This window comes from Diadema antillarum, unplaced genomic scaffold (genome assembly GCF_040938485.1).
Source record: "Diadema antillarum isolate AM-2024a unplaced genomic scaffold, OU_Dant_1.0 seq00002218_RagTag, whole genome shotgun sequence".
Taxonomy (NCBI): domain Eukaryota; kingdom Metazoa; phylum Echinodermata; class Echinoidea; order Diadematoida; family Diadematidae; genus Diadema; species Diadema antillarum.
The window spans coordinates 21,237-33,140 of record NW_027272852.1 but is presented as its reverse complement, the minus strand read 5'-3'; the positions used below and the strand labels follow the sequence as shown (position 1 = coordinate 33,140).

General features: G+C 39.0%; 1 protein-coding gene across 1 annotated transcript in view; it reads right to left on the bottom strand.

Annotated features, from left to right (window-relative positions):
- Positions 1 to 8: 8 nt before the first annotated feature.
- LOC139714279 (cytosolic carboxypeptidase 1-like) overlaps positions 9 to 11,904 on the bottom strand; it is a gene marked incomplete at both ends in the record, with an annotated part of 31,535 nt that continues 19,639 nt past the window's right edge. Inside the window, 10 exons of the mRNA XM_071625995.1 lie at positions 9 to 29; positions 1,300 to 1,532; positions 2,141 to 2,297; positions 4,220 to 4,304; positions 5,647 to 5,778; positions 6,771 to 7,591; positions 8,555 to 8,674; positions 9,589 to 9,676; positions 10,436 to 10,586; positions 11,256 to 11,336. Coding sequence (XP_071482096.1) covers positions 9 to 29; positions 1,300 to 1,532; positions 2,141 to 2,297; positions 4,220 to 4,304; positions 5,647 to 5,778; positions 6,771 to 7,591; positions 8,555 to 8,674; positions 9,589 to 9,676; positions 10,436 to 10,586; positions 11,256 to 11,336 — 1,889 coding nt within the window. The remainder of the gene's footprint in view (positions 30 to 1,299; positions 1,533 to 2,140; positions 2,298 to 4,219; positions 4,305 to 5,646; positions 5,779 to 6,770; positions 7,592 to 8,554; positions 8,675 to 9,588; positions 9,677 to 10,435; positions 10,587 to 11,255; positions 11,337 to 11,904) is intronic.

The window sequence follows — 11,904 nt, the reverse complement described above, 5'->3', positions numbered from 1 at the left end:
AGACTGGCTTCCAGCTTGCATAGGTGCACCTAGGAGGAAAACGACAACAAACCAGAAATCTCAAATATGTCATTTCTCAGCGAAGAAAAAAAAGTAATAAAACAGCAAACCAAAGCAAGGATTGGTCAAATGGTTCATCTGAAAGATCACGCTTGAAGGTATATACATTGTAGTGTGATATCATCTAGACCATTTATTTGCTTGTTTGTTTGTTCTATTTTCCATCTGAGAAGATAAGATGAATAGCCCATATCTAGCTGCACTAGCTGGTCTTCCACGAAGTCCAGCTGTACATACTTGGGGAAGACCACTTCACTGGGTTTGATATGCACCCGGTTCTTTGCAATTCGTGATGAATGAATGAAGCAGGATCTTTTACATGCGTGAGTTGTCACTCTCTCACTCAGGGGCCTCCACTTTATGTCCTATCCAAGGGACAAAGTGTTTTACTTGTACCTCTTGTAGAGGGGACAGCATGACAACATAAAACTTTGCTTGCAGGACTAACTGGGTTTCCAACCCACACACCATACACTCAAGTCATTCAGTGGCAAGGCAGATATGCTACCGATTGAGTCATATGATCTCAACACCAATTTTTTAATTCTCTGATGGGATAGTATCTCACTTCTGGGGCTACATCCCTCAGAAAAAAAGTAAATGCATTCTCCTACGAGAGTCCATTATTCTAAAGCCCAAGAAACTCAAGAAATGCATGAAAATGCAAATTCTCATCCTTATGCAAACTGCAAGTTTTCTTGAAAGTCAGGCTGTAAGCCACTTCACAGTTATAAGCTGAGTATGTGCAGATCAAGGTCTTTACAGTCCTTCTCTTGAAATTGGCTTGTAAGTATGGTATTTGAAAAACTGGCTAGGTCTTCACAAAAACTGTGTTATAAATAGTCATGTATGAACCAGGGGGGCATTTCATGAAGCATCTTGGTCGGATATTTTTCTGACAAACTGTTACAAGCTACTGAAATCCTTGCATCTGATTGGCCAAGAGCAAATTTGTCCGACAACTTTGTCAGACAAAATGCTTCATGAAATGCCCCCCAGATGGATATCAGAATGTACACAGGTGAAGGTGAATCCTTGAATCCTTTTCAATCAAACTGGCAAAGATTGAGCATTTTGCCTCTTAACAGAGGGGATGGAATGTTAACACACAAATGTTACTCAGCTAGACTTTTGTATTGGGAGGCAGACACGCTACCTTCTGAGCCAAACTATCACCTGATTGCTAACTGTGAACTACATGTTGCTTCTTACCAGAGAGATTGCAGACTAGCCACTTACCTGAAGTGTAGTGTAGGTGTAGGGGTAGTGATATGCAATGTAGCAGATGTCATTGTCGTGCTGGAAGGTGAGTGTGTAGGCTAACGTGAAATACGTCTTGCCCTTTTGGCCCCCTGTGGCCACCAGGCTGCGGTTGTAGTTGTTCTTGTAGTAGGCGACCTCCGACCCAGCCCTCTCCCAGCGAGGGCGCCCTAGCATGGCTTCCCGCATGGAATACACGACTGGTTGCATGCCTGGATGATGGCACAATGATTGCATAACAGTTTACAGATTCAAGTAGAAAATGTGACAACAAAGAATGCGTTCAATCTGCTAAACCAAGGAACCCTGTACAACATCATATAAAATGAATACACTGTAAAGTATTATTATGAGAATACATGTAACCACAAGCAAATGTAAATAAACAAACATGACCTAAACTTACCAATGACTATCAAAAAAAAAAACAACCACATATTGTACTGATTACAACCCTTCTTAAGGGTGGTATACACACTGTAATTTGTGAGGTCTCAAAAAAGGGTTTATGCATCTAAATGTGATAAGGCCCCTTCACTGCATACACAATACTGTTGATGGTATAACGTTAGAGTGGACATTTTCTAGTAATTGCTCATGCTCGGCTGACTTAGATAAATTTCCGCCTATTGTGTTTTTTAATTCTGCAGAAGCAATATACATGTATTAAATAGCTCATACCACAAACAAAAATATTAGCCTGCTTTTATTTCTGCGCTAGTATCTGGTCGTGCGAAATACTGGCAAAAATTTCCATTTTTACAGTACTTGCTTGTTGGTTTGTTTGACTGTTGTATTTGTGAGTGCTTATTGCTTTTACCAGAGTTGAACTGGCTGTTGACTTTCTCGCAGTTGATCATGTTGAATCGGTAGCGGACCCCTGCCTTGATGTTAGACACCTCAAAGTAGAACCACTGGTGGTAGTGGTTGCTGTTGATGTCTGTGCGGGCGATCAGATCATACTCGTACTTGCGCACCTGCAACAAAAGTTGACCAACAGTCAGGCTGGAAACTCTTTTTGATATCCCTCCACAAGCAAGGATACTTTCAGGCAAAGTTCATCTGGCATGTACGGTTCTGAATTCATTCCATTACATCCTCACATCAAACAGTGTTAAAAAAAACATGCATCAGAAATTCTTAACATATATATATATATACCATATGATTACACATGTACCTGCCAGCTATAAAATTATGTAAATAGCAATAACTGGGGAAAAAGATCAATTCAAAAATGGGAACTCTCACCCATCTCCCATACATCATTAGTAGCAGGTGTTGACAAAATAGGAACACAAGGGGCCGAATGCATAAAACAAGTGATTGCTTGTAAGCAATTGCTTCAAGCAAAAGCACAAGCTCATCTAGCAAAAGGTCTAGCTCAAGCAATTGCTTAAATCCATATGCATAACCTTTTGCGAGTGCTTATACCTTTTGCTTGTCCCACACAAGCAATGGCTTGCGTTTTCAACAAAAGGGACTTCACGCCTGTGCGAACACAAGAACAAAGGCGAGTGTGGCAGCATGTACTTGAAAGGACATGTGTGTGCGGAAACATTTCCTGACATAGCAGAAGAGCTATGAAATGACACTCATAAATGCGCACACAGACGCACACACACATCTTTACACACACACGTACTGGCTGATTCCCATCACTGCTTATACAGTAGAAGCCTGGATCTGCCACACGCACGTGGAGAGAGGTCTCCTTCTCCCCTGAAGTGAGACATCCTACCTGCTTTTCATCACATTTTGCGTGCTAACCACTGGACATTCCCGTTGTTGAAATGAAAAAGTTTCTTACACTACTTAGGAGTACTTTATTGAAGATTGATATCACTCCTGCACAAGTGTGGTCTTTCTTTTATGAATATGAAAATGATACTTTTAAAAAAAAGCAAAAGCTCAAGCTCATTTTACAAAGCTTGGCAAATCGTAAGCAATTGCTAGCAAGAACAAGCAAAAGGAATGTTTTATGAATACGTTTTTAAGTACATGCTTGGTCTCTAAGCATTTGCTTGCGGGCAGCAAGCAATTGCTTGTGCTTGCGAGCAAAAGCTTCTGCTCGCAAGCAATTGCTTGTTTTTATGCATATGGATTCGAGTAAAAGGCTAGCACAAGCAATTGCTAGCGTTTATGCATCCGGCCCAAGGTGTTGGATGGACCTTCTTCTTTCCTTTGAAACAGGACTTTTCTTATCAAACGGGAACATTTGGTAGGTGGTCCACCATGCTCTCTTTCACCCTCACGTAGATCAGAAAGTACTGATCAAAACATCTGAGTTCATATTTGTCAGGGCCACCTCTCACTCCAGAAAGACTTTGGTACATGGTGGACCGAAAATCACCAGGCTATTATTAAAACCAGGCTATTATCAAATAAAAAATAAACAATTGTAATGTTATCCAAATTCAATACTGGATATTCAAAATTGATTAAGGAAGTTTTTGAATATATGCCAATTGAGATACAAGTTTTGTCACCCAAGGGATGATGCATGTGTGTAATACATATGAAGAATTTGATCCAAAACCGGTCAAGAGCCACTCTCACATTTTAAAGCAAGTGAAATCCATCATTAGTTAGAGCAAAATGAAACCTTTCCAATGATACCTCACTTGAAACATAATAATATTTTTGAAGTTACAAAGTATTCTACGATATTTTCTATCATTTTGTTCATTTTTAGCAAGGTTAATTGCAAAATAATATCTCAAATTAACAAGATTGGATTTAACTCGTTTTGCGATCAAACTCTTCATGATATCAAAAATTGATCATGGAGGGGTTCATTTTAATCAATGTCAAATGAAATACGTCATCTTGTCATCCCAGGGATGATGTGTGCATATATAGAATATAGATAGAGAGAAAGAAGTAGAAAGTATGTTACCTGAATTGCCCTTCTGAGATTCCCACTTTCAAAGAGGGAATTAAAGACGAGGGGAGACGATTCTCCCTCTGCTCCAGACTTTGAGCTGCAGGGACAAGGACAGACACATAGTAATTCATATCAAGAAAGAGTATGATGTGACAGGCTTGTGTGGAAGATTCAAGGTTGGTTGTTACTCCACCAAATGTCTGCAATAGTAGCCCTATTATTAGATAATCAGGGATGACATTGAGATTTGTTGAAAAAAACGGAAATCAAAATTTTCAGGTGATTTTCATACAAGGAAAAAGCAAAATGTGTATAGACTTGAGAAAAAAAAATCTGAAATCAGATTTAAATCTTCAGAATACTAGTATCATGCCTGTTTAATAGGCCTTTGTCAAAGGTCCTCTAGATGTGGCACATGTAAATATGAGCAGATGATTATCACGCTGGGCGGAGTCAAACCTCGGGTGAGAAGCAAGCCCCAGTAATAGGGCTTTTTCAGACCTCTCTGACTGCTCCTGCTCTTGAACTAGTGCCACTGGTCTGAACGACAACCTTCATTATCTATGAGGAGTGGCATTCAGGTCAGCCTTTCTGCTGGCTCAGGAATAATAATTACTGGCTTTGGCTCTTGGTGCTCACGTCTGTCAAATGTTCTAACAGCATGAGGGCTTTTAACAGAGGCTCCTCGAGATCAGGCACACATAAACATAAAACTCTCACTTTCATGAAATTCTTCGGTCGAGATGTTTTCATTGCAACTGATTGACAACCCATACCGACATAAATAAGCACTAAATAGCAGGGCCTTTTCACAGTGTTTATTTACATCGATGTACGACAATTTGTCAATCAGTTGCAATGGAAACATCTCGACGGAACTATTTCATGAATTTGAATAATTACTTAGTACCCTCTATATGCTATAACGATTAGAACCGACACTTGCTGTCGGGTGGAAGTTCAGTGGTCTAGTGGAGATGACACCTGTATGGAGATCAGGAGGTCGTACGTTTGAATGCTGCTCGAGTATGTACGATGTATGTCCATGATTTCTTTTATCATGGCTACTACTAAAAAACTGATCAATTCAGTGCTTGTTTACGTCGGTGTAGGGCAATTTGTCAATCAGTTGCAAAATTCTCACTTGCATTTGACAAGTTCATCGAGAGGTCAGACGGCTGTATCTACAGTAAGGCCTGTATGGTAGCCAGACACTCCTACCAACATCAGCTGACTGAACACTGACCGAACATACAAAGATATTGTGAGGAAATATGAAATGAATACCATAATCACCCTCTGTGTTCAGTTCTGGTGTCTTTTCTCTTTCACAGCATCATTGTGCCCTGTGTAATTTGATTACAAATCATTTCATCATTTATGCATAATTATATTAACAGTCAAAATATTTTTTTAAAAATGAATATTCATGAACCCACTTGTATAGACTGCTGTTGCTGGGGGTAAAGGTCGTGGCACCACTCTTCATGAGTTCATCGAGATCGTAGACAGTCCTCTCCATTACCTTCTGTGGGTGGATGATGCGATCTATGTCCTCCAGTTGCAACGCCCTGCAGTGATGCAAAAACCAACAATGATCATATCAATAATACTGTCACAAATCTTATAAAAAAAACAATGTATCAGAAGTATGTATGATCCCATGCGATCTACATGTATGTCCTCCAATTAAAACATTCTACAGTAAGGCAAAAACCACCAACTAACATCAATATTGTAACATATCTTATCAAAAACCAATACATCAGATGTACCCGTATGATCCCTTGCGATCTACAACCCCCACCAATTGGAACATTCTATAGTAATGCAAAAAACAACGACAAAAATAACATCGTAACAAATCTCATCAAAAACCAATGTAATAAGTATGATCCAATGCAAGCCACAAGTGTACAATCATACTTGTATCTCCTCTAATTGCAACATTCCACAATAAGGCAAAAACGAACAACGAACATATCAATACAGTAACAAATCTTATGAAAAACTAATACATCAGAAATAAGTATGATCCTATGCAATCTATGTCCTCTAAGGCAACATTCTACAGTGAGGCAAAACCTGACAACGAAAATATCAACATCGTAACAAATCTCGTTAAAAACCAATACACCAGTAATAAGTATGATTCCATGCAATCTACAAAATATGTACAATCATACTTGTACTGTATGTCCTCCGATTGCAGGATATTCGGTGAAATAAAATGTATCTGATGTATCCATCAATACAAATACTGTCCTACTATAAAGAAGTGTAAGATGAATTTCAAGTGTTTTCAATTCTGTGGAATCAAAACTTAGAATAGTGTTGCATTTAACAGGCAATAAAAAATATTGCATGCTTTTATTTTGGCGCTAGTTTCCCGTCATGCAAAACGCATGAAAATTTCCACTTTTACAGTATCATTGACTGTACAGTGTGATGTACATCCCTCAAAGTTGTGATAAAGGCCTTCTTGTGGCTGACATATCAGCTGTGACTTTACTACATGGTATCAGATGTGACTTTACATGCTACCAGATATGATTCTGCTCACCTCTGTACACTAGTAGGCTTGTCATAGAACTCCTCCACCACAGGGCTGGGAAAGTGTCCGTGAATCTCAGGATGGGCAATCCTCCTGAATGGTAGAACTCTCTTGGTCTTTGCAAGCAGGTCTCCGTACATGTCCGGCTTCACTTCATCCCAGCTTATCGGCTCTGCCAGGAGCGTCTCATCCGGCACCACCTCCGGGCTGCGCAGAGTCATCCTTGATATCGTCATCGATGACCGGACGAAGTCGATGCTCTCCGTGGGGTGTTCGTCGCCAATGCCCCACAGGGCATGGGTTGTCAAGTGCCGCTCGGGGCTGGTGTATTTAAGTCCTTTGGGCTCTTTTGGAGGGGAGTGGTTCCTTCGGAGGTTGTGGAAAGAGCGTGACTGCTTTGCCGTCACCCGTGGTGTGGTAGTCCTTAAGGATGAGGGTTCTGCACCCGAGTTGGCACATCCCCCAATGTTAAAGTGCCCCGCAGAGGTTGTCGAGTCATGATTCTCGATGGGGAACCAGGAGTTCGTCTTTGTCATGGCGGCGACAGCAGGAGCGCCCTGCCGACTTGAGCTCAGCCTCGACTGTTTCCCGTCCACGTTGCCATCATCGCCACCGGTGTGGTAGCTGGCCACCATGCTGCCGTACTTTGACAGGTTGGGCAGGCTGAATCGGTTCTCCCGCAGGTTCGGCTGTGGCTGAGAGGGATGTCTGTTCCCCGCCCTGGAGCTGCCCCTTAGTGGGTCGCTCCTGGCGGTGGGGATGTGGATGAAGTTGTCTGCACCTGGCTGGACACCCTCCTCTGGTTCAGGTTCTTCTGATTCTCTCATCACCTGTCGCATCATTGACAATAAGTCATGTCAGCTTTGCAGAGGATATTGTGCAAAGTAGCCAGCAGAAGCAGTAATACTAAGCATAGAGATTACAGCTGAAATCAGAGGAAGACTGCACATTGTGACACAACAGTGACACTTCTGATGTCATTAACAGGGGTAAATGAAGGGGATGAGCTGTATGAAGAGTTACAAAGTAAACGATAATTTATAGCATTACTTTATTTTCCAACTGAGACAGGGTTAACTATAGATCTGTGTTGAGCTAAGATTATGCCCTTTGCAACCTATAGCCAAAATCAAAATAAAGTGCAAAAACTTGCAAAACATGAGAAAGAAAAAGAACTCTGACACAAATGCTCTGTATGAACTTCTCTAAGTATCAATTTCTTTGATAAAAGAAAATAGATATGAAAAAATCAATATCATCATAACTCAGATACGTAAACTTAGATTTTACTTTCGAGAAATAATTTTCAACCAACCTGCAGAATTCTCTACAAATTACAAGAAGTTCGCAAATGAGGAGGTAACAGACATTTTCGCAGTTGTTGTTTTTGCAAATTGATGCTGATGCTGACGTAAATGTACTATTACCATTGGGCACGGCAACTATTTGGTGAGTTTGTTAAATTTGCGATCAAACTGAAATTCATGAAATTTCAATGCGAAAAGTAAACCCTTATGAAAATAACAGCTTATTCAGTACATATAACTTGCATTCTATGTATCAGTCAGCTACAAATGCTTAAGTATGGCTATTGCTAAATGGCTAAGCTTAAACCTCCTTTAAGAAACCATCTTTTTATTATGACCACAACAATACTACCATAACGAGTATATGTTCACGATCCTGTTTATAAAGACCACTAGCTATATAAAGAAAGACCTCTTTCTCTGTCTTCCATGTGTGGTCTTTATAAACAGGTTTCACTGTACATCCAGGAAGACCTGAAAACCTGCCTCCTCGAAATCTGTGAGCTCTGGAAAGAAGTCGTGATACATGGCCAGATCCTCTGGGGTGCGATGCTGCCTCTCAGTGGGGGTGGACTTGTCCCCCTCTCCTCCTTCTCCGCCTGCCACCTGTTGGTGCAATCACAGCATCATTACCATGGTCACCGAAAGACCATTGTCAGATGCAACTCTGCATCAAAAGCAACCTCATCAATTTAAAGTCATAATGTAAGCCATCTTTTGGATACAGTCTGTTTACAAGACATTTCAAAACATTTGTCATACAAATTCACAAGGAGACCTCCACATGATTGGAAGACTTTTGCATTTGAACATCTATAAATTGGTCATACGGGTACAGAGCTTCAAAATCTATGGAGATTGGTATGAGGAATAAGAATGTTTTCGAAATTCATAAGAAATTACTGTAGCAACTTCACATAAGAATGCATGATTGAGGTTCAAGAAGCAGAACAAAAGAAGAAAGCATGCATAATCTCTACATAAGTGTACTTGCTGAGCAAGTGGTATTGCAATGGAATGTCATTGCAGTGCTATATTACTGAAATATGTGGGTCTCCTGTATCGTCATCTTTGTTCAGTGTATGTAATTATATTCAAGGGGTTTTTCAGAGCATTAGTTCATATGCTTAAGGACCACAAAAAATTCCACAAATCTATACATAGCACTATCAGTTTATGTATGACATGATGTGAAATTATATAAACTGTATAACAAAATATATAAAGTACATATACATTTTGGTTTCACAACCTACAGTGTACTGTGTGATTATACTATATTTAGATATATTCAGAATTATATGTATATTGTGTTTTTTTCTAGTATGATATGTTTTGTACACATACATTATATTCATTATACATATTCCTTGTTAAACAAATAAAATTAATAAATATGAATTGAAATAAAATTGAATTACAATTGTAAATAAAATTGTCTTGAAGGTCCCTCAAAGAGTCATTCAAAACTTTCCACCATGAACCCATAGCATACTGTGTCAGTGAATCTCTAATGTTACCTTTGGTTTCTCTTCTTCCTTGTTCTCATCTCCACTGCTGACATCATCATCCTGGTCATCACTCTCATCAATGCCATCATCTCCAGAAAATATATGGATTTATATAGATAGATAGATTTATATGATTTAATATATCATATAATTATATCTTGTATATAGATTTACGGATAAATAGATATATAGACAAATATATAAATAGATAGATAGATGGTTAGTAGATTGACAGATAGATTATAATAGATAGTTAGGTACACTTGTAAATTTGAATAAATAGATTGATATACTGATATATTGATAGATAAGACAGATCAATAGATAGATTGATAGATATACAGATAGATACTGTAGATAGTTGAGATTTCATTGAGAAATTAACAGTTTTGCAACTACATGTAAAAAGACCACATTGCACATTGCACATGAAATTGCAGATTATAGAACACATACAATGAATTGTATCTGCCTAAATTCTTAGAGATATTACTGTAAACGCCATATATTTAGCGAGTCTAAATTTTTGTGAATCGGGACTTCCCGATAATTTCGCCCGTAGTTAAATTTGCGATCGTGGAGTACAGTACTGAACGGAGAAATGTATTACGTGCATGTCACATTCATGTAAGAATCAGAATCAATATTTTCGTGTGTCTTTAAATTCGCGAGTAGCACCCGACTTGCGAAATATCTGGTGTATACAGTATTGCCAAAGGTCACGGATATATAAGAATTGCGGGGTAACGTACAGCAAATGGTCATATGCACACACATACACAACAAACACAAACATACATTTCTCTTGGAACTCCAGCAGCTACCTGTATAATCTTCCTCTGGGATAGTCTTACCAGTGGGAATCTGGAGTAGTGGGTGGCCCTCTGGGATCATTGGAAGAGTGAAATGGATGCAACTCAAGATGCTGGGCAGCGGGAGACGGTTTCTAGGGAAACACTTCCTCAGAATGATGCAGATGATGTTCACCAGACTCTCTATGTCTTTGTCTGTTGGAGGTTGCATACATAAAAAATAATAATCACAATTTATTATACATACAATGTTCTTTTCTTTTTGTTTGTTTTTCTGACAAGCTACATAAATGATACACTTGTCAATTTTTTGACATAAATGAGCACACTACTAGAGAGATGCAATTATTTGAATGTCTGTTTGACAAGAAAAAAGTGATGTTTGGATGTACCAGTACCAGTAGTAATAAATCTGGCTTCTTTCCTGTCTACACACAAACATTAACATGACATACATGTACATACTGTAATGGTGAGCAAAAAATATTAATGCGACTACGCTGATATAACATGCCATGTTTAGTTGGAGTATAAAAGTTGCAGATCATGTGCAAAATTATCCACATATTTGTATGCATTTTGATCTTGTACAATTGACAAGTCTATGGGGACACACACATTATAAAGTTAGTTAACAAAGCATTGCTTGATATGCATCCACCCAAATAACCAACAATCATTTATGATTTGGGATTAGTGCCGATTTCATAAAAGATGTCAGGATTTCAACTCTTGCTAGAACAGCAAATTTCCCGTAGCAACAGCCAACCAGGTAGCTGGATTCTTGTCGTTACTATGACAATTGCCATTCCAGCAGGAGTTGCCACCATAGCAACTTTTCATGAAATGGGGCCTAGCTCTTACTTGTGCTGGTAGTCATATCCTGTGCAGCATTGTAGAGCAGCTTGATACCATCTGAGTCTGCGAAAGCTTTCTTTCCAGATTCTACAAGTGATGAGAAGCATAACCAGCAAAATGAATGCATAAAATATAGAAAAATCTGATCAGAATTTCTTTGCAATGTACAACATCAGAAAGACACTGTAAAACGTGACGAAAGATTGCTTCTGATATTTCAGCATTCTGGGTCGTTATACTAGTTTAACATAACTCCATGCCTGACACACAAATGAGAGCAACATACTGTTTGTTTGTTGTTGTTGTTTTTTCCAGTTGGAAACCATCAATTCTTTGACTGAACAGCCTTTTATGCGGAGTGCTACTGGGACTTTTAACCATTCTGATAAATCATTTACATTGAATAGCTTTGATACTTTACCAAGAACTACTCATATCATTTGACAATACATAATTACATAATGAAGGCAAATGTTGCAAATTATAGAGGAATATTATCTCTTCTGAACGTCACAATAAGTGATACACCCCTAACAGAGAAACTACTACCAAAATGTTCTAGATTGATATACATGTACTACATAACATGATCCCCAAAACGACATCACTCTGAGCCCACATGCATTCCGATTTACAGTTCATTCCTGTTATAACA